Raw genomic sequence first — 21,580 nt, 5'->3', positions numbered from 1 at the left:
TACATTCTGGTCGGCAACAGGAGAGGAGCAATTCTCTCTCCTGTTGCCGATCAGAATGTAGCTTAAGTTTTCGAAACCACATTATTAACTCTTACATTAGCAGTATTATTTACATATAGTTTTTGTAATAAATAGATTAGATGTTCTGACGTACCCATTGCTTTACGTATATGCCACATTTTATCCCATTTTACGGAAGCGAAGGCCCTGGAGTAGTCAACAAAGCATAAATATGTTTCGATGTTAAACTCTTTTTTTCGATAATTTGACGAATATAAAGAATATGTTCTCTTGTTCCTCTACCTGAGACGAATCCGCATTGTTTTTGGGGAATTTGTGGTAAGAGAATTGAATTTAATCTTTTTTATATATGGGAATAAACGTGAGTTTACCCCAGTCATTTGGCCACTTTCCAGTATTTCAGATCTCATTGCAAATTCTAAGCATTACTTCCGTCCCTAATTCTTCCATTTCTTTGAGTGTTTCAGCTGTTATTCTATCTTCTCCTCCTGCTTTTCTGAATTTTAGCTTTTTAATTGCCGCCCCAATTTCTGATTTCAATATTTGAGGTTTTTTTTCACAACTTCTTTACTCTGTATTATTTTCTAAGTCATTGTTAGAGAATAGTATCTCGAAATTTTGTTTCCACCCCTCTACGATACCGCCGGGGTTTGTTATGGTATTTCTACTATTATCTTTGATGATCTGTGTCTACGGTTTGAATTCTCTCGCTAGATACTTGACTTTTGAGAAAAGTTCTCTAGATTCTTGGCGGTCAGCATGTTCCTCTAGCTATACACATATGTTTTTAATATAATTATTTTTGTCTCTCTGCACAAGTGTTTAATAGTTGTATTTATGGTGCATATCTCTATTTTTGTTTTGAATTTGATGTGCCGTTTCTAAGTTTTCGTCTTTCTTCTACAAGATTGAGAGTCTCTTCAGCCATCCAATGTTTTTTCCTAGCTGTTCTGTGTTTGGGATTAGTATTGTTGATGGCTTCAGTGATCTATTTATTTGTGTATTCCCATAGTTTGTCACGAGTCTCCTGTAGTCACTGGTCAGCTTCTGCTAATGCTTCTCTAAACTTTTCCGGGTGTTTTGGAATACATTTTTGTCTTTTGTTTGTGATTGTTTTACTCTGTAACTTAATGCGAAATTCTGCTTGTAACATTTTGTGGTCGGAACCACAGTCTGCAGCTGGTTTTGTCTTCACGTTGATTATTGAGCTCCTCCATCGTTTAGTGACAAGAATATCATCTATTTGGTTCTTGTATTGTCCTCCAGGCGAAGATCATGTTGATAATTTCCGTAGATGATGTTTAAACATTGTGTTTGCTATACTAAGATCCATATCGATGGCAAATTGAAGGAGCCGTTCACGTCGTTCATTTTGCTCGCCTAAGCCATGCTCACCTATGGTTCCTTGTGGTCATCTATTTTAGTTTTTCCTATTTTTGCATTCCAATCTCCTATTATCATCATTCGTTATTTTTTAGGAATGATAGAGATGGTTTTATAAATTAGGTGGTATGTTTCTTCTACTATATCTTCTGCCGCTTCGGATGTTATCATATATACCTGTATAATACGCATTTTGCCTGGTTTAGCGTTTAGAGTTATTTTTATTTTTCGATCATTTACTGGAAGGTATTCATGTACATATTTTGCCCAAAGTTTTTGAATTAGTATTACTACGCCTTTTTGTCCTGATTTGTTAGCTCCTGACATAAAAATTTTGTAGTGACTGGCCTCCTAATGTCCTTGGCCTTCCAAGTGTGTATCAGATATCTCACAGATATATCTCACAGAATATCTTCTCCTTGATCAGTTTATTTTCTAATATATACAATTTACCTGGCTGTAGCAGCCCCCTAACATTCCATGTTGCGATGCGGTGTTTTCTACGTAATGTTAAGTTTGATCTTCCAATATCTTTCACAGATATTACCTGGTCGTTCACCATCATCTGTTCGGTCGCCTATTTCACACCATTCGACCCGGAATCTATATGGCGCAGGTTGCTAGCCGGATTGCAGAGCACAGAATTTTTTTGCTTAGTCGTCATTTCATAACGCTCTCTGGAAAGATAATCCTGCTACCTGCCTGATCGCAGTCTCACAGCCGGTTAAACTAAGATGTAGTTGTCACCTGTGAGTAATTTACACTAGACCTGTATGAATCATACAGCCCCAGTGCAATAATGGCATAGCTACTACCTTATATAATACCATCAGTTGAACTGCGGGTTCTTATTTGGTTGGACCTTATTCGCAACTGTCCTGCATATTTACAGGAACGTTTTCTATCATCCACTGGGACTGCTAGTAAGAGCAATAGCAAGCTTTTGCTGAAAGCTACTAATATTTACACATTTCGACAGCCCAGAGGAACAGAAAACGATTTATTAAATTGTTTTAGTTCTATGCCATCAAAGCAGGCGGCACCTCTGTGCACTAACCACTAACGTGGGAAGTATTTTAGAGACATTAGTAAAAATTGTAATGTCTTGAGGGCTCTCTAGATAAAATGCAATATGTGACCGTGCTTTATTACTATCTATCATTTTAATATACACATAAGTATCTGTATCCAGAAATTTAGTGTCTCATTATAAAAGTTATTTTAATAACAGCTGTAAAACTGAATAATCCCTTGTAAGCACTCTATTGTTGTATAATTATCACAGCTATCCAAGCTGACAGGACCGGCATATAGCCAAGTCAACTGTAGGTTAGTACACATAATCAGATCAAATATTATCATTCAAGCGTAATGTCAAAAAACTCTTTTTATAAACATACAAATTTCCCATAATTATTGTATTCTTTTATTAATCATTATTTTAAGTCTCAACGAAATAAAAGCGCCCAAAATTATGAAGATCTCAATTTAGTTAAATTGACTGGACCGGTGGTGGAAATTAATAAGTTTTGGGAAAACGGGTAATATCCCAAACACATTAGAACTGACAAACCCGTATATACAGTTATAATGAGTAAACGTTTAACTTAATTGACCTATTAACAAATTACTTGGAATTTATATAACTTTCTACCTGTTACTTATCGTTAATTGTTTTTTAATTTGAAGAGAGTTGTACGATGACAAACTAACACTTAAAAGTCTGCTTCGACGGAATTGGTTGTAAAGTCGTTTGAGTGTTCAGTTTGTGTAAAAAATTAGTTGAGTATTGTAATAAAAGTGTTTATTTTTTTAGAGTGTGTACACTTGCCGGTGAATCCACTTAGTCAAATTTACCTTTATTGTATGAAACAATGTGGCGTCCCTGGAGTCCAGAGGATAATAGGGCAATTCTGCCAGTTAATGAACCGGAAGCAAATCGACAAGGAGGTGATCTCATTTAAGTATTAGAACCTGAACAGCGCCAACGAATACATTTATCTACTGATGCAAAACAAATTATTGCTAATGTTTTTCAAACTCTTGTCGAAAAAAATATGGACAGTAACGAAGCCTTACATGAAACGGCAACTTTAACTAAAAAACCATTATTCACAGTCAGAAAAATTGTAACTAATCCTATTATACCAAGATTAATAAGACGGGATAACAGTATTTCTCGGAAGCTCGATCGTGCAGATGAAGATCTTATTCGTCGCAAAGTGTATGCCTTGTATGAAGAACAAATTGTACCCACACTAGATATATTAGTTGACAGGCTTCACGTCGACAACACTGAAATTAAGTGCGGTAGAACAACTGTTTGGAAGTGTTTTCAACGTATAGGGTTTAAATACAAAAAAGTAGATAAAAGACAGGTACTTATGGAATCCAATCGTTTACGGATATGGCGAATGGAATATTTAAACAAAATTAAACAGTGTCGTCGAGAGAATCGACCTATTATTTATTTAGATGGAACGTGGTTTGATACACACGATACGCCATCTAAAGGTTGGGTAGATACTAGGCAATCTTGTTCAACAAAAGCGCCTTCTAATAGAGGAAAAAGAATAACAATATTCCATGCTGGATCAGTCGATGGATGGGTTCCAAATGCCTTATCTCTATCAGCTAAAAACATCAGTGATTCATGTCTCGATTACCATGACAACACAACTTCAGATATATTTGAAGACTGGTTCAAAAATAAGTTAATACCCAACATACCTCCTAATAGTGTTGTAGTTATGGACAATGCAACATATCATAGCAGGCAATTAAATAAAATTCCCTGTTCAAGCGATACGAAAATAACAATACAGAATTACTTGTATGACAAAGATATTTATTTTCACATAGATAATACTAAGAAGGATTTATTGTACATTTTAAAAAGTTTCGCATTGAAAAAAGAATACTTTTGTGATAATTATGCCGAAAACATGGGTCATACGATTTTAAGACTTCCACCATATTACTGTGTATTTAACCCAATCGAACATATGTGGCATCAACTTAAGTCAAGAGTTCGAAGAAATAATACTTCGCCACATTTAAATGCATCTGTCCTGCATTTAATTGAAAAGGAAGTACTCAAAATTGATGCGAATAGTTGGAAAGATGCAGTCTCATATGTTATGAAAGCTGAGAATTCATATTTTCCTACATATAATATACAAAATATTATCATCAATTTAAAAGACGACAGTGATAGTGCCACAGATTTAACATAATATCTATGTGATGTAATATTTATACTCGTTTTGTGTGTGTGTGTGTGTGTGTGTGTGTGTGTGTGTGTGTGTGTGTGTGTGTGTGTGTGTGTGTGTGTGTGTGTGTGTGTGTGTGTGTGTGTGTGTGTGTGTGTGTGTGTGTGTGTGTGTGTGTGTGTGTGTGTGTGTGTGTGTGTGTGTGTGTGTGTGTGTGTGTGTGTGTGTGTGTGTGTGTGTGTGTGTGTGTGTGTGTGTGTGTGTGTGTGTGTGTGTGTGTGTGTGTGTGTGTGTGTGTGTGTGTGTGTGTGTGTGTGTGTGTGTGTGTGTGTGTGTGTGTGTGTGTGTGTGTGTGTGTGTGTGTGTGTGTGTGTGTGTGTGTGTGTGTGTGTGTGTGTGTGTGTGTGTGTGTGTGTGTGTGTGTGTGTGTGTGTGTGTGTGTGTGTGTGTGTGTGTGTGTGTGTGTGTGTGTGTGTGTGTGTGTGTGTGTGTGTGTGTGTGTGTGTGTGTGTGTGTGTGTGTGTGTGTGTGTGTGTGTGTGTGTGTGTGTGTGTGTGTGTGTGTGTGTGTGTGTGTGTGTGTGTGTGTGTGTGTGTGTGTGTGTGTGTGTGTGTGTGTGTGTGTGTGTGTGTGTGTGTGTGTGTGTGTGTGTGTGTGTGTGTGTGTGTGTGTGTGTGTGTGTGTGTGTGTGTGTGTGTGTGTGTGTGTGTGTGTGTGTGTGTGTGTGTGTGTGTGTGTGTGTGTGTGTGTGTGTGTGTGTGTGTGTGTGTGTGTGTGTGTGTGTGTGTGTGTGTGTGTGTGTGTGTGTGTGTGTGTGTGTGTGTGTGTGTGTGTGTGTGTGTGTGTGTGTGTGTGTGTGTGTGTGTGTGTGTGTGTGTGTGTGTGTGTGTGTGTGTGTGTGTGTGTGTGTGTGTGTGTGTGTGTGTGTGTGTGTGTGTGTGTGTGTGTGTGTGTGTGTGTGTGTGTGTGTGTGTGTGTGTGTGTGTGTGTGTGTGTGTGTGTGTGTGTGTGTGTGTGTGTGTGTGTGTGTGTGTGTGTGTGTGTGTGTGTGTGTGTGTGTGTGTGTGTGTGTGTGTGTGTGTGTGTGTGTGTGTGTGTGTGTGTGTGTGTGTGTGTGTTTTGTGTTTTATTGGCACTGGTTTTCACAACCAACTGGCCAGTCAATTTCATAATGATTTTTTTAGACTATAACTTATCACTAACTCAGGGGAGTAATGTGTAGTCTCTGTGTTAAGTAAATGTCTTGTTACTTTAGTAAAGTCGACGTCATTGTCTTTACAAAGGGACGCTAATTGTATCCGAACGTTTGCGGTCCCTCAGGTGAGTACCGATTTACTCGTTTTAAAAGGTTCATATTTATTCATGTTGACATGTTATGTTTAACTTTTCCGTTTCATGTCTGAAAAAGTTGGCAAAAAATGATAAATTTCTTTATTAATAATTTCACGAAAAAAAATTATTCTTCACTAAAGGTTGTGCATCACATAAAATTATTAATCAATAATCTTATAAAATATTAAGTGGTAGATAGGAAAAATCATAATTATTAATTAATACTGAAGTGATTTTAAATTTAGATATACAAGAAAATGTTATTTTAAAATGTTTGTAGGTATTAAAAATTATGTCCAAGTTTAGATTCATGGCCTTCTAATAATTAAATAATACATTTAAAGTAAAAAGTAAATAAAAAAATACTTTTGCATTTGTTGATTTTGTATATTGAATAAGTTATCAGTTTATGTATTTTCCCCTTAATTATCTAGATATTTATTTAAATTAAATATGTAATGTAAATGCTAAATAAAATATAAAATTCGTTAAGCCGGCCCTTTTTACTATTTACCTGAAGAGGCAAATCTCTTTATGGCGTCGACTTTATCAGCAGGATACTTTTAAATTCTGCATAAGTCAGTTCTTATAATTGTGAATGAAGTATACTACACTTTTAATTATTTAATTATAGTTTTCTTTACTAAGGTGTGATTGGTTGAGTACCAATAAAAAATGCAATTAAAAATGCCAATATTTTAAACATTTGTACCAATTTTAGAAACTTATTTAAGGTATGTATTTTTAGATTACGATAAGTGTGGTCATGTGTACCTCGACTCAGATACGAGCGTAAACCATTTTCATAACGATTCAAGACTGATAGATTTAGATACAGATCCAAAGCCAGATGAAGACGATCTCTATAGAATACTGTATACGATTTTAGAAAAAGGAAATTTTCCCGCACAATCCACAACTTACCTAAGGACACAATTCTATCTATTTTTATATATATTCATTGACGGATTTTGGATGATTAGTACCTTTATACTTTTTGGTAAGTATCTTTTTCTGCTTGTAGTACATATTCACACAACTTCGTGATTAGTAACTTTGTCTGATCAAAAGATCCTTAATGTTGTTTTGTAGTTATTTTCTTATAAAATCATTTTAATGTTATTTCCTATAGGGGATATATCTAATTCAGGAATAGCAAACCTGCTCACTCGAGCTCATGGATTTCACCAACCACCCATCTTTTTTATTAAGAAATCTTTCGTTTTGTTGAAATTTTTGAAGGCGTACTGTTGCTGTCTGGTTCCAATACAGATTGACGATAACTCTTTTATCCTTGGCGTCCAATCTCAACTCTTGTACACATTTTATTTTCTACTTTCTTTCTTTGATCTAAACAATTCTATTTTCGCATACTAAAGTTCGCCTCTCTGATGCCAAATCAATTTTTGAAACCAAACTGACTCCAGCCACCGGCCTCTTCATATTTCTTAAATAATATTTTGTAGTATTTACGGTGGTCCTTACAGAATTTTGCACGTCGTGTTTTAAATAGCGATAAATGTAGAGTGAAGCCAATCTTTTGGAACTTGACCTGTGTCGTAGATATTGTTAAAGAGTCTAGATTTTCTTCACTAAGTAACTTGATTTTTTCTGCATACATATCATCTAGTCTTGGGGCTTTGTTACTTTTTAATAGTTTTATACTGTCCCACATAATAATTCCTTGTTCTTCACCCGACAATCTTTACGCTAACCCCCACCCAAACCACATCACCATCGACGGAATAAATGAATCGTCCTCTGTTCCCAGTAGCAATAGTCCATTGGTTAGTGACCAGTATAGTAGTGCATGGGGGCTCGAGAGACTAGGTCTTCGGAAGCTTTGAAGAAGACATCAAAGAGGATGTCTAAAGCTCGGCGCAATGATAATCGAGGTGGTTCAAACTGGAAGACTGTTAAGTTTAATATTAATTCTTGTAGTAGTATTTATTTATTGTATTCGCGGTGAGTATTGTACTCACCGCGGAAATCTTTCGGAACATGAATTATGAAATGATTATTACTTTCAATCACGTGCCTGCAAACAAAATACTTCTTTTTTCCATTGATTTTTATTTTCTTGAATAACAGATGTCAATAACTTTTCTAGAATAACTATAAACTACAACATTAAAACAATTTATTTTTACAAACTATAAATTACTAAAAAATAACTTTTCCATAAGGATGTTTGGGGTAACTACTACTTTGGAAATTTACCAGTAAAAATGGCATTTCAAATAGATTAAAAGATCGCAGCGCTGACATCCTGAAATATCCTTGAGGCAACCTGAAGCTATGTCTGCAGCTAGAGCTGTAGCATTTCTTCTTCTCCATCTTCTCTAAGAAGGTTGGCAACCATCATGGCAATTCGCACCTTCGATACCGCTGCTCTAAAGAGGTCAGCAGAAGTGCAGTTAAACCAAGCTCTCAAATTGTTTAACCAGGAGATGCGTCTTCTTCCTCGACTCCTTCTACCCTGTATTCTTCCTTGCATTATTAATTGCAACAAGTTATAACGCCCGCCCCTCATGGCATGTCCCAGATATTGCAGTTTTATGACTTTAATTGTATTTAAAACCTCTTTATCTTTTCCCATTCTTCTCAACACCTTGACATTCGTGACTCTATCCACCCAACTTATTCTTAATATACATCTGTATCGTAATATATATATGTGTATCTGTACTGTCCGAAACATCTTTCTTTAATGTCCAAGCCTCCAACCCATAAAATAATACGGAGAACACGTAGCATCTCAGAAGTCTTATCTTTAAAGAAATTGAAATGTCCCTGCTGCAGTGTACTTTTTACAGTTTGTTGAAAGAATTTCTTGCCTGTCCTATTCTTGCCTTAATCTCTTCTGTGTACTCATTATTTTCGATAATTATTGTACCCAGATATTTATATTTTTCAACTTTTTTAATTTGTTCTCCATGTATTGTTAGTTTCTTGGCGCTGTTGGGCTTTTGTAATTACCAAAAATTGTGTCTTTTTTGTGTTTAGGGACAGTCCGTTTTCTTCACCGACTTTTGCCACTTTGTAGCATTTAATAAGCCTCAAATATAACATTTTTTTAAAAAGTTGGAATTGGCCCTGGAAAAAGAGAAAATTGAAGTTTATCGCATTTGTAGTATGGACGAAAGTGGTTTATCCACAGTAGAGAGGCCTCCAAAAATGTTTGCAAAAACTGGAAGAAAGCAAGTTGGGTCGTTGACTAGCGCCGAAAGAGGTCAGCATGCAACATATGTCTGTTGCATGAATAGTATAGGTAATTTCGTACCGCCAGCTTTGATTTCCCCTAGAAAAAATAGAAAAAAGGAACTTCTAGATGCTTTACCTCCTTCCTTGGAATTATTTCACGGAATGTAAGCTTCTGCGAAAATCTTGATGTTCAGTGTTTTAAATAACATGATTTGTAACGAAAAATATTTTGCCTACCACATAGGACATTATTATGAGGGGTTGAAAATTGAGGACAGAAGTTACTGGGGTGGAGACAGAGAACGCAAAATAAACGAAACTTATGCAAACGGCACTCATGGTTTATTTGGAGTGCTGGGTCGTGGATAAGTTGAATGGCAAAGGGGTTGGATTGGGGGAACTACAAAAATGAAACAAAGGGGTACTTACATGAATTTACTGGACAAACAAAACAAAACACAAGAAAGACCTCTAGCAATTTAAAACGAAGACCTCTAGCAATTTAAAACGGACGCCGCTTCGAGGTGCCAAATTATACCGATTACAACAACTCATTGTAACTATAGAAATAATTATTAGAAATGAAAAACATATCTTTTTAAATGAAACTCAAAAAAAGGGTTAGAGAGTTAGTTAATAGAAATAAACAAAATGGTTTAGAAAACAAATTAAACATTTATTTGTTGTCTCACCACAAACAGTTACAAAACATAGATGATACAAAAATACTCAAAAATAGACAATACAAAATTACTATATGAATAGTTACAAAAGTAAATACAAAAATAACAAAGGGAAACACTTACTATTATTACTGGGCTATAATTTATAACACAAATAAAATATTACAAATAAAAAATTATCTTTTTAAATAATGAAAGCAATTATTAATCAAAATGTTTATTTTTACTTTTCCTTTAAAATTGAAACACAAAAGTTACCTGGATTGCACTGTGGTTTTACACAAAAATGCTGGGATGGAAACCAGACTTCACTGGAATCTGCCACACGAATAAATAGACTACATCTATAGTCTGGAACAACGACCAGGGACAAACAAAAGTGAGGTTGAAGTGGCACTGGAACAGAAACTTTAGACTCGGCTTCTTAAAATAACAGGAAACTGGAACATGTGGATATCTTTCAAAACCTCACTTAAAACTGTAACTGAACCATTAAACTGCTACTTTACTTTACTACACACTAGATTTCCATGAAAAGAACGAATAATGAGAAAACAAATACAAATTCGACGTAGAATTTTGGACAAATGCTAGAAGCAGCTGTTTCTAACAACGCCTCAGCTAGAGCAAGTAATTATCTTTTAACTTCATTCGCTTAGCTTATATAAACAAAACATTAAACAGGAATATTTATTTAAAACGCAGTATCGAGCGGTTTAACGATCAAAGAAGGAAAAGGAAATACACATCTGTGAAATAATAAACAAACTCTAAAATGGTTTATTTTAACTCGGCGACGCTAAGATGAATTGAAAGAATTCGGTGTTTTAATACTTACGAATAAGGAAATGAAATATACTAAAAATATTCTTCGATACTTTAGCAAATACGAGGGGATTTCAATATATATCAAGGAATTTACAAATGCTACAGATTAAGTGAATTTTTAAGATAATAACATTATATGTAATTCGAACAAGATAAATAATTATAATTTTTTATAGCTGGCATCTGCTTCAACGTAAAAAAAACTTTATCCTTATTTTTCTATGGACCATGGTTGGTGGTGTGTGGGTTCCACGTATTTCTAGACATTATTGCAGCTGTTCATTATGGTTTGGATATGTTACAGATAAAAGTAAGTACACATATTGTATAAGACTGATGAAAGGTGTAATAAAGAATACGATACTGGATTGTACAAGTATATTTGTTACAATGCCGGGCGTTCAAATATTACACGCATGCTAACATAACCTATCTAACCTAACTGTAGTGTGTCCTTGTCACCTGGCTGTCATCTTGTTACCCACATAAAGAATATAAAGCTTACACATATGTTTAGGGTTAGTTCCTTACATACACTCATCAACAATTTGATGTGGATACTTTAGTCCAGTCTACCAAGGTAAAAATGAGGTATAATCTACGATTTCTTTGAAGACGCATCGATTTTTATAAAATTTTGGAAATAAGCTCGACTTAGTCTCCACATGAAAATCTATCCTATGTCGTATGTACATATTGTTTTTAATTATGTAAACTACCCCTTCTTTCAAAAAACCAATAAAAGTGGAAAATAAAGCATGTAATAACTTGAAAAACATTTGTAGATTTAGTATTAAGGTTTTTTGATGCTTTAATATACTATGTATCATTTTTCAATCCTTTTTGACTTATTTATAAATATTTAACTCAAATATTTCATATTCCTAATTTTCAACTCCTATAATTATCCCTTATTACGAAAAAATTGTTTATTTTACCGAATTATTCAATTTGGTACTTTATTTATGTTAAATCGATATCTTTTTATCACGATTAATTAAATATTTCTTTTCAATTTTTTTTTTCAACCCTTACCAATCATCCCTTATCACAAAAAAGATAAATGAAAAAACGTTTAAGGATATATTTATACATAACTTTGAAAAACATTGAAGGAAAATTATTATAAAAATATTTCGTATGTATTTAATTTAAAGTAAAATATTTTAAATCCGGAAACTTATTGTCGAAACCAAATTCAGATTTTTGCTTTAATCTATGCCTTCCAAGAATTGCAAGGCAAAACAAACGTTGATAAATATGTTATTAGAGACATGGGGAATCTAAAAATTGCATTCCACAACATATCTCCTCAACTAAGCAAAAATCCTTAGCGAATTGGTTTCTAGTACCTACTCATAAAGAGTATTCCGAAATAAAAGGAAAGACAGTTCAGATTTGATTTCACGTATAGTGCGTTTGTGAATCCGCTTATACGTATTTCATCCTAAAAGGAATCTTTGGAGCGGCTATTCACAAACGCTCTGAACGTGAAAACCATATTTCCTGTCGTAGTAGAAGCAACACTAAAATGGCTTCGATATGGACGCAATAGCGACATCTGATAATAAATCCGGAAACTAATTGTCGAAACTAAATTCAGATTTTTGCTTTAATCTGTGCCTTCTAAGAATTGCAAGTCAAAACAGACGTTGATAAAGATGTAATTAGAGACATGGGGAATCTAAACTATACGCACTATAAGCGAAATCAAATCTTAACTGTCTTTCCTTTTATTTCGGTATACTCTTTATGAGTACTACAAACCAATTCGTTAAGGATTTTTGCTTAGTTGAGGAGATATGTTGTGGAATGCAATTTTAGATTCGCCATGTCTCTAATTACATCTTTGTTAACGTCTGTTCTGCTTGAAAATTTATTTAATTTAATAATATTTCCACTATTCACTATAATATCGTATCAAAAATCACACACGCTCACTGTGCACTACAGTACGCTACTGACACTCGCTAGATTTGCCAATTTGCAATCCCTGCAAATGTATTCGTCACCGTTTTCAATATCTTGTCCGAGTATAGTTAGAGAGATTTATACCAAAATAATATAGAAGAAAAAACTTACATATGTCCTATCCATTTACAAACTCTGTTGCTACAAAACTTACAAATGTTACTAGGCTATAAACTGTGGCAAATAAAAAATTATTTTTTTAAATAATGAAGGCAATTATTATTATTAAAAAAAGTCTGAAATTAAGCACAAAAAGTTACCTGGATTTTTACTAAACTACTTTAAATTTTCTATAATCTAGACTTCACTGGCTTGCTGGGGGTAGAATTGGGCTTCACTGGATTTTCTAGGGGTAGAAACTGGACTTAAGCTCTCTGCGTAACGAACATACGAACAAATTCATCTCCAAGCTGCCAAAAAGCCTGGGTTGACAACCAGGGAGAAACAAAACGAGGATGGAAACAACGATTCTTCCAAACCTCACTTAAACTGCAACTACACATTGAACACAATAAACTGCTACTATTAACTTTACACATTTTCCATAAAAAAAGGACGAAGGACAAAGATATTACAAATTCTATGAAAAATTTGGACATAACGCTGCAAGCAGTTGTCAACGCTGACAACGCCTCAGCGAGAGTCATCTAATTATCTTTCCGGCAAAACCTTCTCAGCCTCAAAATGGATGTTTATTTCAAATGCAGTATCGATCGGCTTTCGATCAAAGAAAAATATCAAAGAATTACGCAAAAAGGATTGAAAATACATTTTGGTTATTTTAACTTGTACGAAAATTAAGAGAAATACAATGAAATTATCCTTCGATACTTCAGCAAATACGAGGAGATTTCAATATATTTCAAAGAATTTGCAAATGCTACACTTTAATTATCTAATTATCTAATATTCTCTTCTATTTTTTCTTTTAGAACTATACGAGTTGGTTGAAATTCATTGGAATTGAAAACTACAAGGACTTCTCCAAATTTAATAAATTTGATAGTGCTGTTTATGTACCACACATCAGTTCTATAGTTATGGTGATGTTCTTTTCAAGATTTTTAATTTTCTGGTTATTAAACATCATGAATTTTTTTACCATCACCACAAATTGCGTCTTGGCGTATAAAGGCCCATCAAATATCAAAAGGTCAAATGAAACTGGTAAGTGAAAACAGTCTTATGGGATTAAAAACTTCTTGACGGTGTTTTTCACGGATGGGAATTGATAAAAATAATTTTGAGTGTTCGACTTTTCAAAAACTTGTTTTTTCTGAATAGAAAAGATTCGTTCGTGTTTTAATGAATTATTATGTACAAATTGTATTTGAGTTTTATTCTGTATTTTTGTTTTAATCCAGTCGTCAGAGAGTTTCACTACTGAAAACCATACGAACAAGCTGAATTTTGCCGAGAATATTAATTTTGTGACTTTAAAAACTGCCCCCTCGCAGACTTTACACCTGGAAGTCGCCAGCAGACTCGAAAGAAACAAATGTAAGAAACCAGATCGACTTCATTGCCATACCAGAAAGATTCAGAAACTCAATCACATCAGTGAAAACCTATCCCGGGGCTGACGCTCAATCGGATCACAACCCAGTGGTGGGTAAACTGGGAATCAAACTAAAACGTATAGAAGGGAAGCCTAACAAAACCAAGATAAACATTAGGACATTAAAGGATCCCAACATTAAACAACAAGTACAGGAATCCTTAAGAAGAAACATTGGAAACTTGAGTGAACCCGCACAAGACGCAGTTGCTAAATGGGAAGAAATAAAAAGAGCTGTTGAAATGACAAACAAGACACTTCTGTTACAGGAGCGCGTAAAGAAGAAAGAATGGATGACGGATGAAATCCTTGATATGATGGAAGAAAGAAGACAACACAAATGCAAAAATCAAGTGAAGTATCAAGAAACAAGTCACAATATAAAAACAAAGATAAAGGAAGCGAAGGAACACCGGCTGAAGGAGAAATGCGATGAAATCGAAGAGTGCGACAGAAGATATGACTACCACAACATGCACAAAAAGATCAAAGAATTAACAACTAAAAAGAAAACCAATAATCCCCACCCGACACTAATAGACGCAGACGGTAACCTTATATCAGACGACTTGAAGCTCATTGACACATGGAAAGATTACGTAGAACGACTTTTTAACGATAAACGCAGAGCGACAGTGGACCAAGATGACGACATGACTGGACCCGAAATACTAAGGTCTGAAGTGGAAAAAGCCATTTCATCTCTAAAAAACGACAAAACACCAGGTCCCGACAACATACAGAGCGAGATCATAAAACTCCTATGCGAAACGGATGACCACTTCCTCGATTTTCTGACAGGCCTTTTTAACACCTTTTACGACAAAGGGGAGATTCCGGAGGAATGGCTTCGATCGACCTTTGTAGCCATACCTAAAACACCAAGTGCAAAACACTGTGATCAACACCGCTTAATAAGCTTGATAAATCACATTACAAAAGTTTTCACCAAAATCATACACAATAGAATATATAACAAATGCGAAGCAAATATATCGGAGTCACAGTTCGGATTCCGAAGCGCATTGGGCACAAGAGAGGCGATCTTCAGTCTGCAAGTTTTAATTCAAAAATGCAGAGACATGCACAAGGACGTCCACTTGTGCTTCATCGACTTCTCCAAGGCGTTTGACAAGGTCAAACATGATAAACTCATGGAAATGCTCAGGAAGATGCATATTGATGGCAAGGATCTGCGCATAATAACCAGTCTCTATTGGAACCAAAGTGCTGAGATAAAGATGGGCAACTTACACAGTGGGAAGATAGATATTAAAAAGGGTGTACGACAGGGATGCGTCCTCTCGCCGCTCCTGTTCAATATATACTCTGAACAAATCTTCAGAGAAGCACTGGGAGAAGTTTCGGAGGGTATCAAAGTAAACGGAGAGGTAATCAATAATATTAGATATGCTGACGACACAGTTATTATCGCAAATGACTGCAACGAGCTTCAAAGACTCATGCAAAGCATACACACAGCAAGTCAAGAATATGGTTTAGAACTCAATACAACCAAAACTAAATGCATGCTCATCAGCAGAACACAACAACCTCCGATGCAATTGACATTAAACAACCGAAAAATAGAACAAGTGGAGACATACACATACCTTGGAACCACAGTCAACACAAAATGGGACCAGTCAACAGAAATAAGATCACGAATTGAAAAAGCGCGAAACGCGTTCAACAATATGAAAAAGTGGTTCACAAGCAAAATCTCAATGGAACTAAAATTAAGACTGGTCAAGTGTTATGTCTTCCCGGTCTTGTTCTATGGAGCAGAGGCATGGACTACAACGGAAGCCACCCTGAAGAAACCAGAATCCTTTGAGCTGTGGACATATTGCCGTATTCTTCGGATATCCTGGACAGACCACATTACTAACGTGGAAGTAATGCAGAGAATAGGCAAAAGCAAAGAAATAATCTTCACCGTAAAGAAACGGAAGCTTGAGTACTTCGGACATGTCATGAGGCATACTAAGTACCGGCTGCTACAGTTAATAGTCCAAGGAAGAATCGACAGTAGGAGGGGACCGGGAAGAAGACGACACTCATGGATACATAACCTGCGACAATGGTTCGGACTAACATCGACCGAACTGTTCAGAGGTGCCGTAAACAAAGTCAAAATAGCCTTGTTAATAGCCAACGTCCGAAACGGATAGGGCAAAGGAAGAAGAAGAAAAAAATGCAAAAAAGTTTATCACTTTTATCCATCCCCGGGCTTCCCCCTAAAACCCATCCGTAGGGGGGTAAAAACGCAAAAAAAATTGATTTACCAAGAATCTGTACACCGCAGACAAAAATGTTTCAAATAAAAAATGTAGCTGAGATAATTTTGAACAAAAATGTTTATTTGCACTTTTTGCGTAGAGTAAAACGTTCTCTTAGAAACAACGCTTGAAGCGACCGTCGATTTTGCATGTCGGTTACGCGCGCGAAATCAATGTTCAATAAAATTTGTATCAGCTTGACGGTAAAAATTCGATATCTTTTGATTTAAGTGTCCTATCGACAAAAATCAAGATGTGCTTTTACGCGAAAAAAAGAGTTCAGCTTTTGTATGCAGTTTCCGTCTCATACTGAGAATAAACTGATTACTCATTGTGGAAGGCTACCAAACGATTAAAAAGGTCAATCTTACAGAATCCACCAATTAGAAATACTAATGGTAGCTGGGCAAGAAGCAATATACAAAAGGCCAACAGGACCACCTAGAAAATACTTTTCAACCAAATGAAGAACAAGAAATAATTAACTGGGAGCTCCCTGATCAATATGAAATGGAGATTATCCCTGTAACTACAAAAGAAGTATATTTGGAAATAAAAGAAAATATAAATCCAAAGAAAGCTCCTGGATTTGATCTAATTACTGGGGAAGTGTTAAAGCAAGTTCCAAGGAAAGCTATAATAAAATTAATACGTCTTATAAACGCTTCTTTTAGGCAGAGGTACGTACCAAAGTTATGGAAGGTGGCAGAAATTATAATGACACTAAAACCAGGAAAACCTCCACAAGAAGCTTCTTCATATAGGCCTATTTCACTGTTACCTGTCATGTCTAAATTATACGAAAAATTACTCTTGAAGAGACTAAAACCAATTATAGAGGAAAAAAATCTAATTCCTAATCATCAGTTTGGGTTTAGAGCAAGCCGCTAAACGATAGATCAGGTGCATAGAATAACAGATATAGTAGAAAAAGCTCTAGAAGAAGGAAAAGTCTGTTCCACAATTTTCCTCAATGTAGCGCAGGCTTTTGACAAAGTGTGGCATGACGGATTATATCATAAAATGAGATGCTACTTACCAAAATAATATTCTGAACTACTAGAATCATATAAATCTGACAGATACTTTCGAGTTAAATATGAGGAAGCATATTCAAAACTAAGAGAAGTTAAAGCTGGAGTTCCACAAGGAAGTGTCCTGGGGTCAGTGCTATACCTGCTCTATAGCAGCGATATTCCATAATTAGAACCTAATACAATTGCGACATTTGCAGACGACACATGCATTTTAGCAGTCGGACAAAACCACGAGGATGCAGCAACCATGAATACAGAACTCTGTTCCACAAATTAACATCTGGACCAGGCGATGGCGTATCAAATTGAATGAAACAAAATCTGTTCATGTCAATTTTACTAACAAAAGAGAACAACATATCCCAGTTAGTATAAATAGAAACCAAATACCTTATTCAAATACTGCAAAATATTTGGTTATGACATTAGATTCCAAGCTACGTTGGAAAGCACATATAAAAAAAAGAAATTAGAAATTAAGTTCAGAGAGATGTACTGGTTGATGATGAAATAACTAAGAAATTACAGTACGTTTAGATACAAGTAACTAAAGACTAAAGTATTTTTATAGATATTTGGGTATATATGAGTATTGTATACATATATATATATATATATATATATATATATATATATATATATATATATATATATATTATGTATATTTGGGTAGATATATATGAGAGTAGGTACATGCAGCAACTTAACTTATTCGTAAATTGTTATTTTTTTGATTTTTTGTAAGTTTTGTCCATAAAATTGTACCTAGAATTTTCAGTGACAATAAAGCATATTTCTATTCTATTATATTCTAAAATGTTAAACGGACATGTGGTAATGTCAGCTCAGAATTATAAAATGCTCCCTTACTAGACATACGCCAGTCAAGGAACACTTGTGTGTAATGGGGGGCTATATGTTCAAGCAGTAATATAATATAGGTATAGACTATAGGGGTAATTTTGAAAAAAAAAAAAATGAACAGGAAATCACAGATTAATTAGATTTAGCAATGTTAGTTTGTTGACAATCTGAATAGATGATGATAGTCGTCGATAGTCTTAAAAGATAACATAATTAATTCATTTAGAATCGTGTTACAACGTCTTCTTCATCTCTTTAAATAGATAAACAAATCACTAAAACTTTATTTTGAAGAATTAACTAAGTAAACCAAATATATTTTTTTTATTTAAATTTAACAATGTTTTACAATAATCATATCGTTTATATACAGGGTGGTCCTTAAGTAATTGTACAAACAGAAACCGTAGATTCTGCACTTTAAAATATTACGATTTAAGCCACCTTGCTTTAATAAAATGTTGATATTAAGAAAGATACAGGGTGTTAAAATGGAAATTTAAAATTTAATTTTTCGCTATAACTTTTACGTTTGTAGATATTTTTGAACAAAAATTTACAGTTGGATGCTTTTGAGAAGGATAAATTATAATTTTATACCTACTTTAATGTAACTAATAGGGGGCGCCACATATGCCACATTTGTGGCATAAATTAGCGCTTAACTTTTTTGCTCTTTAAGTTAGCTCTATTTGTGTTAAAAAATATTAAAGATACATTACGTTTACAAAGAAAAGGTATACTTGATAGTAACATGAAAATTTAACAGTTTTCGAGATAAATGCATTTTATAAGTCAGCTGCACAATAATTCTTAGTATGATATTTGTGCGGTAAAGCACTGAATACCTGTAGATAAGTATAATTCATAGTTTATTCTTATTAAAACAACTCAAAGATGATAATGTAACATCACAAAATGCTTTGTTATATGTCCAATGTCTTATTGGAGAAAAGATATTGCATCTCCTTCTTTAGGTGCCGTCTCCGTATTCAGACGTTGGCCGTCATCATGTTTACAATTTCCCTTTGCTATCGCTTCTTAAGTTTCTATAATGGCGTTGTATTACTTTTTCTCTATTTTAAAATGCTAAAAACCCAAAATGTGTGGTTTATGCAACATAAATATGCAACTTAAATACAACTTTTCTGAACGTTGGATTGGTCGTGGTAGTCATATTCCTTGGCAGTGTGGTGAGATATTGATATAATTATTTAATTCATAAAAAATCCGAAAAGAATACTTATTGTTCATTACGTAAATTGTTGACTTATTTTTATTAGGACAAATAGAAACTAGAGCACAGGTACCTATTTAATAACACATATGTGTCCTGTTTCATAATACTTTTGCTACAAATCTAACCTGAAAGACTCGGCATTTTTACAAAAACATGATCGTGTTCCTAATAACCGATATTATTATAAATATAGTAAACACACAGGCAATTTAGTTCAGCATAATATTAGTTCGTTAGTAAATCATAATAGTCCATTTGTTCGATATGTAATTATAGTTACTCATAAGCTGTAACGTAATCATATAAATAAGTAATATCATCGATATATTCATCCATTATACATTATGGCCACCACGTAGCCCCGAATTTAATCCGCTTGATTTTGGTGTATGGGGCGCATTAAAACAACGTGTCTATAAGAATCCCATAAACATTCGCAACCAACTATGGGAAGAAATAAATACTGCAGCAAATTCTCTTGAACCAACGATGCTATTTAATATGAGACAATCTTTTATGGAAGATATTGACAAATGAATTAAAGAAAATGGTGGACGTATCGAACACTTACTTTTACAAAAAGTTATGTTATTTAGTTTAACTATTTCTTAATTTGGTTTGTAAACAAAATGTTTTGATTATGACTTTAATTTAACATAAAACGTAAAATGTTTGATGTAAAATCCTATTATTCTGTTATTTTGTCAAATCCTATTATTAATTATCCTGCTGATATATTTATTTTATTTAATATTTCGTTTACTATTAACTTTAGTTAAATGTATTTTATACCAAAATTCAGAAGTATTAATGTTTTTGTCTATTTTTTCTTCGTTGCCTGGAGTAATTGCCTTAGATCAGAACTATGCAGCTGATTTTTAAAATGCGATTATCTCGAAAACTGTTGAGTTTTGAAGTTATTAAAAAGTATACCTTTTTTTTGTTAAAATAATGAATCTTTAATATTTTTTATCCCAAATACAGGTAACTTAAAGAGCAAAAAAGTTAAGTGCAAATTTATACCACATATGTGGCATAAGTAGCGCCCTCTATCAGTTACATCAAAGTATGCATCAAATTTTAATTTCTTATATTTAAAAGTACCCAGTTGTAAATTTTTATACATAAATGTTTACAAACGTTAAAGTTATAGCGAAAAATAAAATTTTAATTTTGCACTTTAACACCCTGTATCTTTCTTAATATCAACATTTTATTAAAGCAATTTGGCTTAAATCGTAATATTTTAAAGTGTAGAATCTACTGTTTCTTTTTGTACAATTACTTAAGGACCACCCTGTATAAATAGCAGGACTTTTGAAAATTATTTTTATCCCATAACACACAAACCAACACCATTTTTGACATTTTTGCACAAATTCTCCTTGCGAAGTTTAGTATCAGGATAATAGAAATACCAATAGATCGGGTAACACTTTCTAACTTTAGCGACATCTTTACAGTTTTCTTTTGCACTGGTTCTGTTTGCCTATTAATCTACCTCGTAGATAGATGGCGCAAAATAAGCATCAGGCTAAATACTTTAACATACCATGTATATATTATATATTATATGGTAGTCGGCAGTTTTGTCAGTTTACAAAACTAGCGCAAGCACTGTTATTGTTTTCGTGGTTTCAGATACTTGAGTTGTTAGGTACTTTCGCCGCCTGTTACTTTCGACCCCGGTGTGTTATTTCTATTAAAATTATTACCAGCATCATTCGTCAAATTGTGCTTTAAATTATGAAATTATATTTTATTTTAATATACCTAGGTAAATGTTTATACCTACCTAATTCAATGTTCCAAATTATATTTATGTATTTAACATTTAATTCCAGCTTCACTGCTTACGTCATCTAGCGTTAAAAAAAAATATGTATTTTGAAGACACAGTTTCATTTGCATAGCGTTGAATAAATTTTAAGTTTTACAAACCGCCAATAGGTGGCAGTAGCTTGA

The 21,580-nt window shown here is 34.2% G+C and overlaps 1 protein-coding gene across 3 annotated transcripts in view; it reads left to right on the top strand.

Annotated features, from left to right (window-relative positions):
- Positions 1 to 21,580, top strand: part of LOC140451365 (uncharacterized) — a 48,683-nt gene that overhangs the window by 12,149 nt on the left and 14,954 nt on the right. For all 3 annotated transcript variants that reach the window (XM_072545125.1, XM_072545123.1, XM_072545124.1), the window contains exons 3-5: positions 6,697 to 6,948; positions 10,840 to 10,973; positions 13,567 to 13,801. In XM_072545125.1, the coding sequence (XP_072401226.1) occupies positions 6,697 to 6,948; positions 10,840 to 10,973; positions 13,567 to 13,801 (621 nt within the window). The remainder of the gene's footprint in view (positions 1 to 6,696; positions 6,949 to 10,839; positions 10,974 to 13,566; positions 13,802 to 21,580) is intronic.

Source organism: Diabrotica undecimpunctata, chromosome 9, assembly GCF_040954645.1.
Source record: "Diabrotica undecimpunctata isolate CICGRU chromosome 9, icDiaUnde3, whole genome shotgun sequence".
NCBI classification, from domain to species: domain Eukaryota; kingdom Metazoa; phylum Arthropoda; class Insecta; order Coleoptera; family Chrysomelidae; genus Diabrotica; species Diabrotica undecimpunctata.
The sequence above is the reverse complement of the archived record's forward strand: the minus strand, read 5'-3'. Positions and strand labels throughout refer to the sequence as shown.